The following is a 22,179-nucleotide window of genomic DNA, read 5'->3' on the forward strand; positions in this document are numbered from 1 at the left end:
CTACTTCTGTTGAACTTTCTTAGTTATCAAGATAAAAGTAGAGAGAGGACCCCCTGCCTCCCCAAATTACAACACCCCCCAACAAGCCACAAGTGATACACAGTGAATTTGCTCACCATGTGCTGACCAATGCCCTCTCATCCCTAAGCAGTGACCAGCAGCACCCACACGACTTAGAGCAGTTTATGAACCAAGCATGATTTCTGTGGTATGGAATATCTCCTAGCTTCTATTAGTTCTTCCTGCCAGCTTCTGGTGCACCTCCTCACTGGCAGAGCATGGGAAACTGAGAAGTCCCTGACTCAGAGTAAGCACTAATTATAAACAACCGAAACATCAATGTGTTAACAACATCATTTGCCTAGGCTGGGTACGGGTATAAAGTCTCTAAAGATCTCACCACATCTTGATTTCTAAATAAAGTAATTTATTTATACAAAAGCACATATCTGAAGGCAGAGAGTTCTAAGAGCGGCCTTATTCTACAACCAGTTACAAACCTAGGCAAAGAAAGTCTAAACAAGACAATAACTAAAGCATAGAAATCTTAACACATACAACTCAAATGAGACAGCGAACAAAGCATAAGATTCCTAACAAACAGAGCTCTAATAGAACTATAGACAGAACATATAATTCATAGCCTCAGGGTAAAGCAACCTCTTATTACTGTCTGCATTTTCAATCGCTGGGATCACACTAACAGAGAGGAATCGATCACAAGTTTCAGACAGGGATCTCAGCCGCAGGGATCGTGGTAACAAAAGGGACCCCGAAATTCCAAACCCACACAGAGCCCTCGGCCACAGGGACGCGGACGCAACGGGAAATCCCGAACCGCACAGAGCTCCCGTCCGGGGAATCGCGAGGGCAGTGGGGGCCCGAGCCACGCAGGGTTCCCGAGGGCAATGGGGGCCCGAGCCAAACAGGGTTCCCGTCCGCGGGATTGCGAGGGCAGATGGAGGGTCCGAACCGCGCAGGGTTCCCGTCCGCGGGATCGCGAGGGCAGTGGGGCCCCGGGGTCCCTCCCCACACAGAGCCCCCGAATGTCCCAACCAGCGCACCGGTAGCAAGTGCTGCAGGGGAAAAGGGGGGACCCCGGGGCCCAGGTCCCTTAGAGCGGGGACCGCGATGTATAATACCTTAAAATCCCGTCTCGGCTCCCTGTCAAGGATCGTTCCTCAGGTTGCAAAGAGTGGAGGTTGGATCGATGGATCGAATTGATCGATCAATCGATACCTCCACCTCTAACCCTGAGGCTTTTTATCCCAAATTGCAAAATGCATATTCATATTTTTTATCTACACACTAACCAATCTAGGTACAATTCTAAAGTTCGTAAAACTATGAAAATCAGCGTCAAAACCTACGCACATAGCATATCTATTAACGTAAAACTCTACCTTACTAGCAATAAGGTTCTACCTTGTTGTACATAAAACTCATACTAAAAATTATAAACAGTACTCTACTCTATTTTTGTTATGTCTGTACTCTATCACTAGGCCTGAAGCTGTGTCCTTCTACACTGAACTAGGACTTAGGGCATGCAAAGCTTAAAGCTAAGGGTTAGATTTCTACTTTGTGCATTTAAAGCTTTTATACATTCTAATTTTTCTAAAGGCTTTAATTCTATCTCTGTACTTTTCACTCTCTGTGGAGGATCCATGGAAACATGGACTCCGACAATCATTCTCACACCAAATCCAAAACACAGCACCCTACCAGGTACTGGAAAGAAAATTAACTTTATCCCAACTGAAACCGTCAGAATAATTTAGATACAGAAAGAAATATTGCAATATTTTGAAGTAGCTAATAAAATCTTTTCTAGGTGACTAAACAAGTGCCTAAGAAAAATTCAGTTGTTACAGAGATGGCTTTAAGATGTGTTGTGCTGATAATTTGATGCACTGTCTTGAGGCAGAAGACAGCCTGCTGTGGTTTATGTTTTACTCTTCCTGGTTCAAAGTCTTGGTGCATGTAAATGTGTGAAGAAAATGTGTACATAAATTGTGTGTTTAGCTCAATTATACAAAGGCAAGCTTAGACTGCTGTAAATAAAAGCCTACGGTATCAGATTTTTGCTAGTTCATCAGCCAAACATTTTATGCTCATATGGGTAGTATACAAGGTGTTTGATACAAAAAAAATCTGATTTTCTTGTAGAAGATGAAACTATCTCCACGGCTAGTGGTTCTTGCCTCATGTAGTTTGATAATCCTGGCACTAGAGGGGAAAAGGGTTTTTTATACCGCTTTGAATTGGTCTGTGCTGACTGCTACAGAGTGTAGTAGTTTTCCAGCTTGGTTTTAGGTGATGTCTCTGATCTGTACCTTTGAGGTAGAAATTAGGCTACAGGATGGTAATTTAGCACAAAGTTTTGTTGTTGGCAGATAGAGAAGCATTTATTTGTGCTCCTAAATACAACTGTGCATGCAAAAAGATAATCTCAAACTGAGGTTATTTTAAAAATGAGCTTAAAAAAAGTAAAGTTGCTTGGATAAAGATATGCCAACTAAGCAGTGCCAACAGTAATGATTTAAGTGACTGCCTAGGAAATGGATGAAAAAGAGAACCAAGTATTTCAGCAGATACACAACTGTGTGTGATAAATTTATGAATTTGAAGCCGTTATCTCTACAGGTTCAACAATTTTAGACAGGAAATTACCCAATAACTGTTAAAAAAATGTGTTAAAGCATTACTTCTTTGAATTTTGCAGACTTGGAACTAATCAGGTGGTCAGTCAACAAGCTAGACCAAGTTCGTGCACTATTTTGCTTAGTTGATAGACTTTAAATACATGAATAATTTTCCCAGTACTGTAAGAAGATGCATAAAATGTTACAAGAATATATATAAGTAGTTTTAACTGAAACATGAAAATTTTGTGGAAGTGGGAACCTGAGCATAAAGGGCTTGCAAGACTTTTCTGCAAATTATTTTCCATCCTAATATGCATGCTGAATATGAGATTTGATAACAAATTTTATGGGACATCGAGTTCTATTTGCAGATACCAACCTGCCAATAATGGCAAGTGATACAAGGAAGATGACTGCCAGGGATGGCATGATGCCTGTTGTTCAGTGGCTGGGGTGCCTAGGGAATGTCATTTCTTATAGCTCTCTTGTGAAAGTACATTCTGTTACACCAAACTGATAATTATGGGGCAGATGTGACCATTGCTTTCCTGCTTTACCTGTTGAAAACTTTCCTTCAAAGGAGAACATATACCTGGCACATGGTCCTTTTGAGGAATATCCTCATTCCATATCTAAAGCTCTTGAGTACATTTATGTGATCAAAACTTGTTGAAAAAAGCTTTTCCTGAACTTCCTGGCTGGAATATGGTAATCTGGCATTAGACTATACCAGTTGCAAGTTTATAGCTTTTAGATATCTGTATCTATATCCATCCCTTTTTATTTATACTATAATCTATAACTTTTATATCTTAGAGTGAAGGCTATCTAGTACAGTGCATGTGTCTTAACTAACATTTATTAGACAAATAAATCTGCATTACCCTGACACTCATGTGAATGTATTGCATAAAAGCAAAAGGTAAATTCCTTGCTGCACTTCTACCAAGTGAACTGGCTCGCAAACCTCCTTGATTCTGGCTTTGGACTATTGGTTTTGTGCCACTTATCAGTACTAAGAGTTTTGTTTCTTATAGGGAGAAGTTGTCTTAGAAAGCCTCAGTGCCACAGGATGCCCACTATCACTGTTAGCACATTCATTATCTTACAATGGACTTGTCAGTTCATTACAACAGACACTGGTGCATAAAACCTCAGAACTACCCACTTGTCTGGTCTGAAGTGCTCTGCTGATGACATCACATGCACCCTACAGCCATGCCTAAAGGAAAGAGAACTCCCTAAAAAACTTTGTCTTTAGTGATCAAGTTAAAGCTTGGAGAGCTGACTTGCAGTTTTTTTACAACAAAAATTCCTCCTGCTGCTAATGCACATTCCAAGATCCAAGTGACAATTTTTGGTAAGGCTGCCTTTGCCTCAGCTTCTTCCCCTCAGTGTGAATCAGTTCATTGCTTAAATGAGACATATTTCTTGATCTCTTTCTCCCTTGCCAAAACCATGGCCCATTCACCTCACACATAAATAATAAATGTGTTGCAGATTATAGAAAGCTCAGAGAGCTAAATAGAAGCAAAGTAAGTGAGATAGTCCTGATGGGGGCCGTACAGTTAAAAAGTTGCAGAGAATCCTTGCTGTCAAGTGTGACCAGCAGTAGGTCATCTCAATATGTAATGATGTTGCTTCAGTATTACTGTTTCATAGTAACTTTGACAGTTCCTGTTGATATTTAGCACAACTGTGGTTTTTTTGTAATAATTTTTTCGGTTTTGTATTTGTTTCATCTCAGTGGAAACTGTCACACAGAGTACAAGGGAAATGTTCTTGCTCCTGCAGCATCATTACTGTTGAGAAAGTTTGTATCAGGATTCAATAAGACCCTCACAAGTTCTTACAAAAATCACCAAACATTTTTGGGGATTTTTCAAATCACTTAATTTGAGTCTGACCTTTTACATGTTGCCATAATGCCCTTTAAATAGATTGCAGTTAGAATAGATTATGATAGTAATTTTGCAGGTTTTTAAGATGTTTCTCTAAATAGTTTATAACAAAGCAATTTATAAGCAATTAGAATGACCCTACATGCATGATGTGTGCTGTCTATTATTTATTTTGTTCAAGGAACTTTAATTGAACTGCTTCAGTTTGGAGCATTAGAATAAATAGGAAGGAACAGATCCATCTGCCTTCTTGTTTCTGCGGATTTCAAACACGTCTAATTTTACTTCAGTGTTTTTTCTAGCAAAACAGGTTGCTCCTCGTGGTTTTTTTTTCTTTATGCACATCCTAGAGTAATGGTATTAGGAGAGAATGAGGCTGACCATGGAGTTCATTCCCCAGTGTACAAAGAAGGCTGTTCTGCAGGATGTGTTTTCTGTAATGAAATGCCCCAATTCATGGTTTCTTCCCAGTGAGGATGACCACACAACCTGTCAGATATTGGCCCTGCTAAAATCCTGTTTCCTTGATCAACGATAAGAAAAGCTGAATCACAGGGATGAGGGAGCTCTCAGTGATGCATGTAACTGCACATGTGCCAACCTGCACCATGTAGCTGTGTTATTCTCTGCCATCTGCCATTGCAAAAAGGCAGAACCAAACAGGATTACAAGAAAGCAACAAGAAAATATCCAACCTGTCCCAATGCTGTGTGGTGTTATTATGTGGCTGTTGTTTCTATTTACTGCAAGAGCTGCTTCTCAGCATAAAGTAATGAGTTAGGTACTAAAAGTAATTTCTGTGGTCATTAAGGCAAGTGATGTGCAAAGTACAGCTCAAGGTTTTAGTATACAGAACTATTAAAGAGGGTGTTAATTTTCTAGGAAACTAAGCAGTACATCCTGAAGCATTCACAATTTGCTTTATCCTTGGAAAAAAAATTAGTCTAACTTAATTGCTTGCTCAACTATCGTTTGTTAAGAAGACAACATGTGCTTTAATTCATCTTTTGAAAAGGAGGAAAGTTTCCAGAGCTTCCGGGTAGAAGAATAGGTGGCTACAGGATCACAGATTCCATCATCAGTTTAACAGGTTCATGCAGAGATTGGAATTTAAAATGCAGACATCTTTGTATTTGATTTTTGCTGGTTTTCAGGAGTATCCAGACCATTTGCAGCTCCATCAGGAGCAGCAACAGGACTTGGCCAGCAGTTGCTGGTGCCCTATGAAGAGGTGGGGAATTGTTCCCTGGCCCTTTCAAGTGTGAGCACACACCTAGAAAATTCTTTCTAATGATGGGTTGGTAAGCCCAGCTCTGTTGCTAGAACAAGTAGTGTTCATTTGCTATTCAACCAACCAGTTCTTGTATCTCCTGAGAAAAAAGGTTGACTAGATAGGAAGGAGTATTCCCACCTGCTTGATCCTGCCTGTGGCTACTCTGGAAAACAATATGTTGTTTTCTGTCTTTTCTTCCCCTTCCTGCTTTTTAACAAGTCTTTTAAAGTAAAGGAAAGTCACTTCGTCAAATGCACAGTATGGATTAATTAGTTAATGTTTGTTCAGAGCTTTGGATGTCCTTAAGCCTTATTATGGATGAGTGCTGAATTCTAGTCTTCTTGTATTGACTTGATTATGAGCAGCATCTTGATGAAGAAGTTTCTTTTTTACTGTTTGAGTCAGGTGCAATTTAGGATTTTAGTATCAAAGTTTGTGTATATATTTATACACATTTATCATGTATATTTGCATATTGTGTTATAGAGTTTCAAGTAACTATATTTTCAAAATCATTGAAGTGTTCTATATGAAAAAAATACATTTATGCCTCTATTTTGTTTTTGTCATCTTTAGGCCAGTCAAGAGATTTCATAGGTATATGAATATTCTGAAGTACTGTTTGGCCATCCACAGGCTAAACAGGGGACTACTTTTATCAGTAAAAATAAAAATATCCTTACAGTAGTTTGTTAGCAGTGATATGTTTGGATGATTTTTCTCAGTATATTACATTGTCTTCTATTCGGAAAATACCAGAGTCAGAGCGAAAAATGAATTTAAAATGGGTTTTGAGAAGAAAACCAAAATTCTTGTGGGAACTGTCTATGTTTAGATGAAGAATTTGAAATTAGTGCTAGAATTTTGAATTGAGAGAGCAGAGTTGTTCCTTTTATGTCTTGTCATAGTTCTTTGTTGAGGCAAAGAGAGACTGACGAGGTGTAATTCTAAATATGATGCTTCATTGTTTTATCATATTTTTTGTGAGTTTTAGAACTTGAAGAATGTTATTTGAACAAATGCTCCTTGTTGTCTTATAGTAGCTAATGCAATTTAATGGAATCTGTATATTAAGTAATCTGATTGCTCTGCAGATTTAAGTCACCTATTAGGATGTAAAAAATGACATGAACTGATGCAACTGAATGGTTTCCACGGGACTTATCTAAAATTATATAGTGATAACTTTGTGTTCAGCTGTAAAGATAAATGTTTGATTACATTTATATACTTTAGAAGATTTCATTTTGTTGGAGGAGTTGGTAGTCTATTGGTAGACAAAAGAGAAAATCTTTTTTATACAAGCAAAGCGTACTTCATTTTAGAATCTGAAGAATTGAACTTCAGTGCTGAAGCAAAGTATAGGTGTGGCATTATACTCTGGGAGAACAAGAATGTGAACCTGAGTAAAGAAATCTGTCTTACTATTTTTTTTTCTCTGATCAGGCAATCAATTTATGGACATTTGTGAAAGATTTTAAATTACCACGTTTTCTTCATTTACTAATATTGTGGGGTCCAAAATTTTGATCCTTATATCATCTTACCTTTAAAGCCATTACAGAACCAGCTGAAAAGACCTTAAATCAATGCAGTCACACACTTCTCTTGAATTGTGTCTGTAAAGCATGTATATGTACAAATGCAAGTCTGTGTGATATAAAACCCAAAGCTAGCAGCGAGAAACTAGGTTTTATTTTCCTCAGTTTGAGTATGTTTGGAAAATTCATTTTGTTATTCAATATTTCTATTTGCAAGAAGATAGAATTACTGACCCAATATGTAAGAATTTATTCTTCTGTTTTTATTCAGTTTGACAAAGGATATGCTTACAGCATTCGCCACAGCTACGGGAAAGAAGGAAAGAGGACTGATTATACCCCATATAGCTGCATGAAGATTATCATGTCCAATCCACCGAGTCAAGGGGATTATCATGGTGAGTTCCTTAAGGGGAAAAATCCCTAAGCATTTACAAACAGCAGAGTCCCTTGGCTAGAGAAGTTATTCCCTCCTGTAGTCTCTTAAATTATGTATTTAATTTCCAGACCATACTGGTCTTGAACTGTTCTCTTTAGATCAGACTTGATAACTGCTGGTTTTATATATGTTGTGTCATATGGTTCAAGGAGACTTGAAATGTACAGATGCTTTAAGAAATGACCAATTAGAGATGTTCTGAGATATGAACTCAGTCATACAAAAAGTCTCAAGTTTGCTAGGGTATTTTAAAATCTCCTGCAGCTGTATGACTAAACATGGAAAACCTGCATTTGCTTCACTGTTATGCTAATACTAAGCCGTTCATTCAGTTGTGTCTCAAAACTTGCTCTAGGACAAAAAAAAATCCACTTTTACTTAGATGGTGGAACTTTTGAAGTACTTATAAAGTGATATTTTTACAATGAACTATGCTTTTAAAGATCAGTTGTCTCTTACTACTTTTATATTCTTGGGTTTTTTCCACAGGTATTAAATGTAGCAACACTGTCATTGTTAGTAAGGAACCAACTTAAACTCTTTTCCTGTCAGTGAATAAGAATTGTGGCCTGTTTATGGTGGGATATTTTATGTGACTCTTGAGCCTGTGGTGCCCTGATAACTCTGCAGTAGAGTAATTATTTAAAGAAAAAAAAAAGCAATTGTACACACGGGTAATTAACTTTCCTATTAATAAGCTGTTAGACAATTAGGAACAGCTTAGCTGGTCTCCTGAGTGCCTTACTGCTCTAACTCCTGAGTAAACTGCCTTGTTTGTGAGCTTGCTGATTCTTTACTGTCAGGGTGCCCATTCCGCCACAGCGATCCCGAGCTACTGAAGCAAAAGCTGCAGTCCTACAAGATCCCTCCCAGTGGAATAACTCAGGTGAGGCATATCTGGCTTGACACTTTCATTAATAAGCCACTGCTTTTCAATTTTACTTTCTGTTCTGTAGGAATGCATATGCAATTTGTCAGTGTGTATTGTGAAATATTCTTCTTATACAAGGTTTTTACCAGAATTTGGGTTTTCTGGCTGCAGTGCTCCCACTGATGTGATGATTATCATCACCACCTTTTATTGTTTAATATTATGGGTAGGTTTATTACAATAGGGGATACAATCCAGAAATCAGATTTTTTTATATACCTTGTTTTACTTCACTGGGATTAGAAAAGAAGTTTAAATGAACCTGGCAGTGTTTTAGAGAATTTATTTTTATTCTTGCAGTGACTGGTGGATGACTACTGTGTAGTCAATACACAAATGTAATTCTTTTCTATAATAAACGTTTAAAACCTGTACATTCCACATTATCTATTGTGCTAACTTCCTCTGAACAACAAAAGCATATAAAACACCTGATGAAATTAAGCAGAAATTTTGATTAGCTTTTAAAGAATGTAAACATAAATTGAAAATCTATCTTATATAGCAAAAACAGTGTAGGAATTGGAACTTTGAGATGTGGCCTGAAGAACTGGGTCTCCCACTGCTTACTCTAGCAAGGGCTTAAGGTAGTGAGAGGTTGTCATCATTTTCATTGAATGAAGATGTACTGGTGAGATTTAAGCTGAGACCAAACACTTCTGTGTATTAACTGCCTGGAACCTGCTTTAGGCCCACAGGAAAAACTTGCTTTAAGTTGTTGTCTTTAGTTCATATGGAATGTCACCATTACTTGTTAGGAATCAACAAACTGTTATAGTAGATGGAAAAGAAAGTGGAAGTTCCACTTAAAACAGTTTCCCTTGGAAGGATTAATTAAGATATAAATAAAAAGAGAATAGTTTTAAAGAGTTTATTGTTCACTATAGTAATTCTTGACAAGTTCCTGAAATAGTCATACTTTGTCCTAGAAGTGTTTTTTCCTTTTTCTTTTTTTTTCCCTTTTTGCTTCTGGTTCATATCAATAAGGGTCTATATATTTCTGACAGGACCTAGAGATACTTTCCTTTGTTTTTTTTTCTTTATATATACATCAAGGATTGATGCTGGTCTGGGATTTTTATCCTGCTAATCATTGGAAAGATTGGTGAGGATTTACTGGCTTAGATGCCTTGCTGTATGTGTGGGTAGGATTTAGTAGAGGTTATTTCTTCAGTGAATTTGCAAAGACAGTATCTTTGTATTTGATGTAGTTCCTTATTTAATGTGAATTGGGATTTTATTTCTCTGTGTGTATATATTTAGGGTTTTTTGTTTGTTTGTTTTTTTGTAAAGTAGAATTTGGAATCACTAGTAGTCTTATATTTTCTTATCAAGAGTGACTAAGAAAGTGACTGAGATGTTGTATCCATCAACATCTTCTTTGCCCAGAGATGGATGTTTTCCTGTCCATGATTTTTGTGGTGTTTAAGTGCAGTTAGGGTAAAGGGCTCTTCAGTGTCCACTCCTACAAATACACCCTGCCTGCAAAACCTAATAAAAATAAAATAACATAAAACGTTGGCTGTGCCTGGGTTCTCAGAAATCAATTTTTTACATCAGACAGTCTTTCGGATATCCAGTAGGATAAGAGGAAGAAAAATAGTTGCCGTCTCCAAGTTGTCATTATTGCTACCCCTCCATTTTAGTGCCATTTTCATGGTCCAGTAATGTTTGTGTGACTAATAACAGGATCCTTCAGGATCTTTCAGTCCAAACAGTGGCTTTTAGGAGTCTTCTCTGATGTTGATGACAGTTACTGAGTATCAGAAATTGTTTTCTTCCTTTAGCTCTGTGAATAGATATTAGGGGTGGATGGTTTACCAATCTTTCAATGGTCTCATGTAACTACATTTCCAGTAGCTTGGTCTCAAGACTGGCATCCACTCAAAACTTTTGACTAAGAGTCAAACCCTTTGACTCCTAGACTTCCTGTTAAATCCAGGTCCAATGAGAGCTCCCTTAAAACCTGATAGATACCTGTTTTAAATGAATGGTTCAGAGCTTGGCCTTTCAGCTGTGTATTTTAATAAATGGTATGTTTTTCCTGGGGCTCAGGACCTCTTATACTTGTTCCTTGCTCTGTTCCAAAATTCTGGGAATGAAGCATAATTTTTCAAACATTGATTTTGAATTTAGCTGTGCACTGATGAATTGGTCCCCCACTGGGATTTTCATCTTTTGGTTTAGAGTACTCACGTCTTCCCTCCAGATCCACAAACAAGACCCTTCTTTGTCTATGAAGGTTTTTCCTCATGGCTGTTATGTGGGCCACAATGGGGGCTAGTGTCCAGCCCTAGTGGCTGTGATTTTACTCAAGATGCTCAGATTTCTGGTGATGTTCTCAGCCTTCTGTTTCTGGGGCTGTCCATACTCTTGACATGCACCCTTTCCTTTAAGGTTCGTAAGAGTTTGAGTTTTTCCAGCATTTCACTGGTGTGTGGTAGGAACAAACCCTATCCTAAAGGGCTTTTGCACAAGACTGGATGTGAAAAGGGAAAGCTGGACCTTGTGATGATGGTACAGAGCAAATACTGCCAGACCTGACATGATTTCAGTAGTCAGTCTGAGCATTACACTGCTTTCATTGCATTCATTTTGTAGTACTGTCAGTAATGAAAAAAAGTGATCAAAGCATTTGAACTGCTTGCTCTGAAGTATTTGGCTCCAACCTGTTGCTCCAGTCCAGATTTTCTGAGGCTGTATCTTGTCTGGAATTGTATCTGCTGAAGTAATCTCCTCAAAATAATGCAGCAGGTGACTTACAGGACTTGCTTATTTATCACAGTGCTTCAAGCAGAGAGTTAATCCTGATGTTTATTCCAAGAACTGAATTATTTAACTTGTATTAATTTAATATTTTCCTTATGTTAGTCTATATTTGTGATAGTAGCTTTTTAAACACTTTTTAAATGCCTCGTGGAGAAAGAAGCATTAGTTGAGCATGTAATGTGTGAATGTGTAGGTGCAGGTGGATAGCACTTGAACTTATAGAATATAATTTTTCATTTCTCTCTCTGGTATACTGCTAATTAGGTAAAATCTTAATGAGATCAGGTTTGATAATAGCTAATCAACTTGAAGAATATAAAGTATATGTTAAGATATGTTTTTACATATGAGACATTGAACAAGCACGTGTAGTGACAGGGCAAGGGGGAATGACTTCAAACTGAAAGAGAGGGAGGTTTAGATTAGATATAAGGAAGAAATTCTTTACTGTGAGGGTGGTAAGTCACTGGAACAGGTTGTCCAGAGAAGTTGTAGATATCCTGTCCCTGGAAATGTTCAAGGCCAGGTTGGATGGGACATGGAGCAATCTGATCTAGTGAAAGGTGTCTCCATCTATGGCAGCTGGTCTGAGCTAGATGATCTTTAAGGACCCTTCCAACTCAAACCATTTTGTGATTCTGTGATAAATACATCTGCTGTGATGCTGGACTAAATGCACTGTAATGTGTTACCTGCACATCTTACATATAGGGAGATGGAAGTGATAGGCTTTGAATTAGTTATTTTGAAATATCTATTATTTGTTTCAGAAAGTTTTCTTGGAGAAATTACTTTTGCCCAAATCACGTCAATAACAATAGCAAAGCAAAAAATAGTAAAAATTTCTGGTTCTACAAAGAGGAGGAACAGAGTCTAGACTAGTTCTTTCTGCTTTTCTATTAGGAGTAAAAATATTTCTTTAGGGAAAAATACTTATGTCGATGAACAGCACATAACTTCAGAAGAAGACTTGTTCATTCTAGTAGAATTTTTCTCTTAATTAAAAAAAAAAAATCCCCCCTATAACTGGGTTAAATTAGAGGCTTTGATTAAGTCACTCACTGAACTTTGTGTACTATTCTTCTACAGATTTAATGTTTTGGTGAGTTAGAGATTCTTCACATAGATGGAAATAAATAAGCCAGTCTGTGCCTAGACCTCTGATATGGCTATGTTTCTATGAATGAGAAAAATTCCATCAAAACACTGAACAAAAAACTGCCAAACTTGTAAAAAAACCCCACAACACCACCACAGTGAAAAAAAACCCTAACACTCTCCCTGTTGATCTAATAGTTTAAAAGTTTTAGATTATTTCTCTCCATAAAAATATTTTCCCTTGCAGCTAAAGAAACTTTGCAGGAAAAGTTAGAAATTAATCATACATAACTGAGTCTAAGTAGAAAGATTTTCATGATAAGTTAATTCTGCAATGTAAAAAAACCCAAATCCAAACTCGCTTCAAAAAAGTTGAAAATAACAGTGGATAATTATAGAGCCCCAAGTATCCATGCAACATCTTTACTTTGAGTGCTGAGGATCTGTAAAAGCAGGTGGCTGTATACATCTGCCAAACATCGTCTCAGCCTCATTAGCAGTCAGTAGAGCAACATCAGAAAAGCAAGTTGCAGATGGCAGTGAAGAAAAAGGCACATAAGGACTAACAGGAAAAGTCCTTGAGTATGTACCTTTACTTACAAAATAAAGCAATGCAATGTAAATGGCTTAATGTATGTAGAGGCAAAAGAATTGCTGCTGTGAATTAAGCTTTGAGTGGAGGTCTGTTTCTGGGAAATACCAGGGCAAAACAGCTGCAAGCTTGCTTTCATTATGGACACAAATGCAGTAGAGAAGAGAATATTTATTAGGAATGGTAAATCTGTTTTGTTTTTAATAGAGGATTATTAGTTTCTCACACACAGAGGACTCCTTTCTAGCTGGACTCCATTCTGCTGCAGTGTTTAAACTTTTTTGTTTCCTCTTAGCAACTTCTTCCCCAATAAAGCAAGTTAATCTACTAAAGCTATTCTTCTTTAAATATTTTAAATGTGCCAGTTATTCCCCCTCCCTTTCATATACGCAGAAGGTGAACCTGGCCCCCCATGCTGTGTCCAGTTGAGACTTACTCATAGATACTAACTTTTTTAATCTATTAGGGGTTATACTAAGAATTTGTCCATACCTGAGTTTGTTTGCTTGCTTAAGGTTCTGAGATTTAAAATATATTTACACCTAAATGTAGACAGCTTTTTTTATAACATTTTATTACATGTAATCTTGGTTAAATAAAGAAGAATTTTGAGAAAGCCTTTAAGTATTTATGAATTAGACTGAATTAGCTGACTTTTTTCAGCTGGAAAATTCAGGTTAGACAGGTCTGAACACTGCAGAATATTGTGAATGTTTCTTTTAACTAACCAAAAGATGGATAGGTCTTCTGATAATTACTCCTTATTAGGTGAAAAATGCTTTTTAAGAAAGTATAAACATATAACATGGTTAGCATTTTCTTTAAAATAGAGATGACTCTTGCATGGGATAGGTTATATTGTAAGGAACAAACAAGCAAATGTGAGGCAATATGAAACTGAAGTGTTTGGAATAGGTGAGTTTTTTCAGTCCTTAACTACTAACTTTTTCAGTCAATTTCAAGGAGAGGTGAGAAAAAAAATATATATGTACACAGACAGTGGCAGATTTCAGACTTCATTGCCTAGCTGGCCTTGGCCTTTGTGTTTTACAGAAGGTTTAACAGGAGGTAGCAAGAGGGATAGAAAAGTAATCAGTTGGGCTATTACAGAGAAATAATGGGACTGAGTACTTTCTTGGCAGTGTGTTGCTGTTTTTATCCATTCAGCAAATGTAATTTATTTATATATCTGTCAATAAATACAAGGCAGCATCCGATAATGAGTACAGCAGGGATTTAAGCTGTATATTGCTGTGTTTGACACAAAGGTCAACCTTGGGAAATGGCTTGAAATTAACATTTCTTGAAAACTATTTTTCCTTCCACTGAGGCTATCTCTTAATTCCAGCAATTTTCTCTGTTTGATAAGCAGAGAGAGCATACATTTTGATTATATAAAGGAGGGAGGAGGTAATGAAACTTTAAAATATTTCAACCAGCATTGCATTCTGGTGATAAGAATGGGACTTCATGCAGCACAGAAGAGATTACCTGAAGTAGAATTGGAAAGCAAATTGTATTTACAAAAGATGGCATGATTTTCCTAATAGGTGTTCAAAACAGCCTATTCACTCACATATTCTGCTGAGCTTGACTAGAAATAGCTTCATTTTAAAAAGGACCAATCTGATGGAAGGTAAAAGCATTCCCCTCTCACAGATACTTGTCTAAAGGATTTGCATTAAATTTTCTTGATGGGAGCACAGTAGTATTTTACTGTGCATCTGCATGAACTGGTAATGTGGAAAATAAAAATACAAATCATGTCCTTGATTGCTTCATGCTTCAACCACTTGAATTGCTAGATTTATGTCTGCAATTATGGAAAAGATGTTGCAATATGATAGTTTGACAATAACTGTCACAATTATATTACCAAAATATAGATTCAACTCATTCTTGAAGTTAAGAGTATTGAAATTACATTTTAAGGGTCGGGCATACCTTCCTGTGGTTTTATCTTGTTTTTAACGTAGCCAGGGCATTTTAAAATGTTGTCAGTTATTAGGATTCACAGGTGTCATGTGCTGCAGTTGTCCATCAGCTGTTGGACAAGGCTGTTGTGGAATACTTTGTTGTTGAAAGCATGAAAACATGGAATGTGTGCTAGTTGTGACTCTGTCATGTTCCTCTCCCTGCGTGTAGGTGCTGGAGCTGGTGAAGGGCATGCATTACCAACTGGCCTGTCAGAAGTTCTTCGAGTTGACACATGATGTGAGTAGCTACTATGCCTTGTTCAGCTGCTGTCACCCACTTTGTCTTGAGGAAGGCCTTGGAGACTATTTTCAGTTAGCCCATCTATCATTAGTTGTTTTGCCTTGTTAGTTTTCAGTCATTTCAGTAATTTGAATATTCTTTTTTAATTTTCTGCATTTATATATTGACATTATTAATGCCCTCAACATTACAAGATGTAGTAAAACATTATACTGTCTTCCTGAAAAGGTCAGTATTGTTGAGTCTTAGCTATTTGAAGTCATTTACCTTTTTCAATATCCTACTTTTAATTAAGTTTGTAGGCTTTAATGCATTGACCAAGTTTGATGTGTTTAGATACACCTTAAAAAATAAAGTATCTGAAACCTCTTAATTTAATCTCCCAGCATTTGCATGGTTCCTTTCGTTAATTTTTATTTGGGTTTTTTTCACATTTGTAATCATGTGTGATTATTTTTTTTTAAATCAAGATGAGCATTCGCAGAGCTTTCCCATTTGCTTAATTGTAAGCAAAGTTATTTTAAAATTTTGTCCAAAAATTTTTAAGATAACAAATGGCCACACTCTGTTTCCTGTGTGATTTCTTGATCCAAAGAGCCAGCTTTTGCACTGGTTCAAGATTCCTTGGCATCAGAAAAGTCCCAGTGAAGCACAGCTGTTCTTACAGCTTTGTTATTTGCACAAACCAAGAAATGGAAACACCCCTTTCAAAGAGCAGACTATGGAACAGCCTTACCAAGGATATGGATGAGGATTAGATGACCCAGCCAGAGGCATTTGCCACTGACTTTCTTATTCTTACTGGTTTACACAATTGATTTAAGTGGAACTGTTTGTCTTCACGTATTTCCAGCAGTCATATGTATGAATGTATAGCAAAGATGTACCCTGGACCCATGTCCAGTGTTGTTTTGGCAGCTGTATTTTGAGAGGAACACTTTGTCTTACAGTGTTAGAAAATTTGAGAACAAGTCTAATAATGTGGAAGGAAAATCAAAATAATGTACAGTTTTAAATTTAGGTAACACTCACTCTGTGTAAGCTCTGTTGGAGTCCAGAAGATCCCTCTGACAGCCCTGGAGGGTCAGGGGGCTGTACGGGGGGGTCTGGGATCTGTACAAGGGGGTCAGCCAGCCTCCCACAGAGCCCAGAAGGACTCTGATTCTGGCTTTTATCCATGGAAGTGAATGCTCACATGAAGGAAGAATCACAGATCCTAAGAATTTTGAAGTAGATAGTAGTTTGTTAGAGAGTATAAATATAGAGATTAGGATTCATAGTATACGGGGCTGAGAGGACAAGATGGAGGAATTGGGGAGTGGCCCCTAGTTTCCTTGTTCTTGTTCTCATCCCCCATCTTTTGCTGATTTGGACTTTAGAGATTGGTTTAGAATAGAACTGACATGTTAGCGTAGCAAGTTAGTATTGGTAATGTTCTGTAAACAATAAATACGTCTTGGACTGTGGTTGGGTTGGGAGTGCGGTACATAAGGTACGGGGCTCTCTGATCCGGCCCAGTCCAGCGGCAGCCCAGCGCCAGTCCAACGGCGTGTCTTGCTTTGCTGGGGACGCCTTGCAAAGCCGAACAAGAACTGTTAGATAATATGAAATAAACAACCTTGATAACTTGAGCTGCTGGACTCACAGTGTCGTCTCTGCCTTCGGTGTGAAACGCTCAGGGCAACGAGAAGACAGAAAACCTTATTATCTTGGGGAACAGCAACCCCAGGAAAATACCCAGGGAACAGCAACCCTGGGGGAAGATTTCACCTCCTCGGGGAACGGCCGCCCCGAGGGGAATCTCGGGGAACATCAAACCCCGAGAAGCTCATGTCAGTAGAAATAATATTTTCCCAAGATGACTACGGATCCCAAGATCAACATTCATGAAAAGATAACTCAGTACTGTGCATTTTAGGAAAGCTGTCTTTCCATTCTTCTACAGGAAATTCCAGAAAAGCATTCATTTTTATCAGTTTTGTGGTAATATAAATATCTGGTTTTGCTGCTTGCACTTACAATTGTCTTTCTGCTTTGCTCTTGATATTATTTCAGTGAGAGAAAGCAGCCTGCACAGACACTATAGTTTGAATGGCACATGCTTATGATGACAATTTTTTACAGAATTTAGCTGCTTAACTTTTACTGTTACCAGCCTGCTTGGACTGGTTTTTCTATTCTACAACTATATGCTTTATTCATGTTTAATTTTTCATTTTTTTTCTGTGAGGTGGTAAAAAGATGTGTCTCTGAAGCTGGTGACCTTTGTTTTCAGTTAATCCTTTGCTGTCCTGTGTATCACTAGCAGATTTTTTCAGTGAAGAAAATTTCCGAAGAATCAATTAGCATAACTTTGCTTGTTTCTTTAAGCAGGGAACAATCTTAAGTAAAAGTTTCATGGAAGTAATGGACTTGCTAAAATTAATGGAGAATTTTAACTTACATTATGTAAAAATTTTACCAAGGAGGTGTTTGATATGTGTTGGTGTTGCCTGCAGTTGTTGGAAGTTATGGTGTATGTGGTTAGGTTGACTGTGAATGACTTTGTAACAGAGACTTGTTCCCGATTTTGTTTCTCAATGGTCAGAGGGTCAGCTTCAGCAGTCTAGTGCTTGGCAGTCTAGTGCTAGTCTAATACCTGCAGCTGGACTAGAGTGAGAACTTTCAGATACATTTTTGGGGAATGGGTGATGGGGGTTGTGTTCTTGCACTTCAGTGCTACCAGTTTTGTTAGCATGGGCTAACAGAAAGCTGATGCTCTATTTATTCTGTGTAACCTGGGCTTATAAACTTCAATGCTGCACCTCTCCTGAACTTTGGGTTCACTTTCTCACAACCACAGACAAAAGCAGACATCATTTGTGTGGTCCAGTGCATGGACCTGGCAGGAACTAAGATACATGTAGGCAATTGTTAACTCCTCAGTGAGTGTGAGAAAGGAAAGCTGTAGCACTGTGATAGCTCCACGTGGCTTTTCTCCGATATCAGCTGTAGCATTATCAGCTGTAATTTTAGAAGTTCTTGGTTAAAAACCAAAGCTTTCAAAGCTTCAAAATCACTATTTCAGGATTTTCAAAACAATATTTGCTATAGCAGGGATACTCAACTGGAGTTTGCATGGGAGCCAGTGTGTGCAAAATGTGCTGAATCCAAAAAAAGTCTTGTATTAGTATCACCTACTTAGATGGATTATACAGTTTTGTCTGAAGTGGCAGGTCTTTTTGGTTGGTTAAAAACTTAAAATTTTAAAGCATCTGCATGTTAAAAGCTTAAAATTTTTCTTGCACAGAAAATACATTTTTCTTTGGGTATGGTGGATTCCAGATAGATTTACCAATGTGAATTGGCAAAGCTGTATAGAAATCTACTTTCTCTATTTCTTGTAGTAAGTCTCAGCTAACATACAACTAAGTTAATGATAAGGCTTTTAAAATTAATTTGCTTTGATCTATATTTCTTAAAAACATTGTAAAACTTGCATAAAGTTGTATGAGCATAATGTAAAAAAATACTTCCATTTTCATGAATATTTTTATTCAGAGAAATGCTTACTGAGCCTTGTTGTAAATGACAGAGAACAGAATTCTTTCTGTATCAATATATCACAAATGAAGATAATGAAAAATTCTTCCCCTTTATCTTTTAAGGCTCTCACAAAGAGTTGATAGTTTTAGTGAGTGGAATTCTTTTAATTAAGAGTTGTCTAAGCTTCATCTGATAAGAGTTTTATTTAAGTAGCATTCAGGTTTGAAAAGGAAAAAATGGTACATGGAATCATACAACAATTTTAACTAACAACCCATAAACAGCTTTTAAAAGCCCACAAATTAAAGCTCACAAATGCCATCAATCACCTCTGAAGACATGGATGTAGGCTCTGTTTGTAGGATGAGCTGCTTCTACAGCTTATTCCAGACTGCTGGGGAGAGAAGAGTTTAGAATAATAATTGAGAGTTGCAAAGTGACTCTTAAATTGGTCTGAAGAGAACTGAGATTTTAAGGCTAAAAAAACCAGAGCTCATTAAGAACTTCTAAAAGGAAAGCCAGTTTTTCACTATATCACTTCTTTTTAAGCTTTTTTTGTGTTAAGAAGTAATTTAGTTCCCATGTAATGAAAATTGGAGCATGGATGAAAGCTGGCTGGATGAAACTCATCCAGATAAGACTAAAATCAAATTCAGTGATGACTTTGGGTTAGTTTTTTTGTTTTTTTTTTTTTCGTTATGCCTTGGAGTACCAAATTAAAGTGCTAGGACTGTTACTTACTTTTAAGATTTTTCAAGCAAGGTCACTGACTACAGTTGCTAATTCATGTCTAAATTAGATTTTGTTATCCATGTCACCATTTTCTAATGGAGCTAAGCTAGGCAGTGGTAGCGCATTTAATCAGGTTCCATTTAGAACACACACTGATCCTCTGCTGTATGATTATTCACAAACAGCTGAAATTTAAATTGATGGGGTTTGGCATATTAAATTAACCACAGTATGTCCTCAGGAGACTCTGTGTGTGTGCAGAGTTGCTTATTATGCCTGGATTGTCCCCTCCCTTCTGGAAATATGGAATATAGTGGGAGTAGAAATTTACAGGTGTATGACTCTCAGTTTCCATGATGTGTTGTACCCCATACTTGGTAAGTCTTCCAATGTATTTTAAGAGCAGTATTGTTTTTAAAAATATTGCTAGAATTCACATGAACTGACAGGCAGATGAAAGGTGCAGGTTGCCTTGAATAGGAGGTGAAGGTACCTTTTAAAAGTAAGCATTTCCAATTCTGAGCCTCCCCAAAAGAAATACAAAAATTGTAAGTTTGGTTTGTGGTGAATACGTCAGAATAGCTTCCTTTTAAAGCTGAGAGCTTTGTTGATCTGAAATACTTGATGAGCATTAATTGAATGTTTGTTTATCAAATAATTCCAGAGCTGAATGCACCTGCTAAGTAAAACATAGTAATATAAATATGCTGCACCTTATGCTAGTTTTCTGTATTCTTTTCCACTGAAGACTAAGTGTTCCATGGTTCCAGTGCTGCATCTGGAGTCAGCACGCTGATGGTGGCACTGATGGAGCAAAGATCAGCCTCATCTGTGGGGCTTCTGTCTCAGCCCACTGCCTTGTAAATATTGCACTTGTGCCTCTTGGGGAAACCAGGAAAAGACATGAAGCTACCCTTTTCCATTGCAGTTTCACACTGATACTTACGATCTAGGTTTATACTGTGCAGTTGCTAGAACTTCTAGTAGTGTTTTCCACTTTGATTTGCACTCTAGACTTCTTTCATTCCCTCTTTTGGGTGGTGAAAGTCCATTTTAAAGTGCAGGTTCAATAGTCCTACATCTCTAAGGAGATGTCATTTTTCTTACGTGTTTTTAGATGTTTTGGGATGTTGTTTTTCTTTACTGTAGTACAGACTGTGAAATAATGTTTGAATATGCCAAAGTTATTTTATTTCTACAATGCAGGAAGAACATTTCTGATGAAACTAGATTTGTGTCATGCTAACATTTACTGAGACATTATTTACAAACCAATGCCTTTCTCTTTAACAAAATTGGAACTTATTAAATTTGTAAATAATCTGTTCTTGAATATGAAAAAGATGATTTTTAGAAATAAGTGTAATAACTTGGTATTCCTTTCCTTTTATGTGCAGGTTGATGACATTGGGTTTTCTTTGAATCACCCTAATCAGTACTTTACAGAGAGTCAGAAGCTGTTAAATGGTGGTAGAGAATTGAAGAAGGAAGTCAATAACTCGGGAAACTTTCAACAAAAAAATAATACTCAGGACAGCATAAATTCAAGTTCTACTCCCACCTCTTCAAATGCAAAAGCTGATACAGAACTGGAAGGACTGGAAGCATACTTCACTGAAGACTAAGCAGCTGTGCTATTTGTGTGTTATTTGTGTTATTTTTTCTTTCTTTCTTTCCCTTCTCCAGGATTTGTCCCTATACTGGGGAATATGCACTTCACCACCTGGAAGACCAGAAGCATTTTGTGCTTTTAGTAGGCTGAAAAAATGAAAGATAAATGTTGAAGCTGTAATTGCATCCAGTATTTATTCTTACTGCTCTAGGAAGCTGGTTTATAGGTTGTGTTTAAGGATGGGAAATGAAACTTTCTTCACAATTTTTAGGTAATTTTTGTATGACTTACCTATTTTGGTTTTCTTCAGTAAGTTCAAATATTTTTATCCTTTTTTGTCATCACTTTTCTATCGTATCGTCTTAATAAAAAATGGCAAGGCAAAAGTTCTTTGTATTTTCTTTTTAGCTCTATTGGGTGGTAATTAAGTTGGAGTTCTTACCATCAAAATTACCCTCTGGAGGAGTCTGTCTCTTCTATATGAGGAGCTGAGGGAAATCAGCCTCCTAATTTGTACCTTGACACTAAATTTAGAGAGCTGGTTTTGATACTTGGAAGAGAACATAATTAGAGTTTAGACACCTGTATGTAAGAAGGTATTAAAAAAAAGATATTCTGTCAACTGACTCATCATGAAATAGCTAAAGGCTTATTAGCATGTATTTCTTTTGACGTTTCCTCAATGTCTGAGTGTGGTTGGAGCCTCCTGTGTCCTGCTAAGCTAAGCAGCCATCTGAATGAAGCTTTGGGTAAACTCCACCCATTCTCCCAAAGCCCAGGTTGCCCAACACACAAACTGTGTTCAGTCCAGCAGAAACCATCATGTGGTGGATGGGAGCTCCAAGCAGAGCTGGGATTGTCTAGCAGGCTGTTTGGGTGCTCTCCCGGGGATTTAGAAGAC

The 22,179-nt window shown here is 37.4% G+C and overlaps 1 protein-coding gene across 2 annotated transcripts in view; it reads left to right on the forward strand.

Moving 5' to 3' along the window:
• PRIM2 (DNA primase subunit 2) overlaps positions 1 to 21,664 on the forward strand; it is an 89,082-nt gene extending 67,418 nt beyond the window's left edge. For both annotated transcript variants that reach the window (XM_063389415.1, XM_063389416.1), the window contains 4 exons: positions 7,635 to 7,761; positions 8,606 to 8,688; positions 15,338 to 15,406; positions 21,064 to 21,664. In XM_063389415.1, the coding sequence (XP_063245485.1) occupies positions 7,635 to 7,761; positions 8,606 to 8,688; positions 15,338 to 15,406; positions 21,064 to 21,291 (507 nt within the window). In that variant the 3' untranslated portion in view covers positions 21,292 to 21,664. The remainder of the gene's footprint in view (positions 1 to 7,634; positions 7,762 to 8,605; positions 8,689 to 15,337; positions 15,407 to 21,063) is intronic.
• Positions 21,665 to 22,179: the final 515 nt, after the last annotated feature.

This window comes from Prinia subflava, chromosome 2 (genome assembly GCF_021018805.1).
Source record: "Prinia subflava isolate CZ2003 ecotype Zambia chromosome 2, Cam_Psub_1.2, whole genome shotgun sequence".
NCBI lineage: Eukaryota > Metazoa > Chordata > Aves > Passeriformes > Cisticolidae > Prinia > Prinia subflava.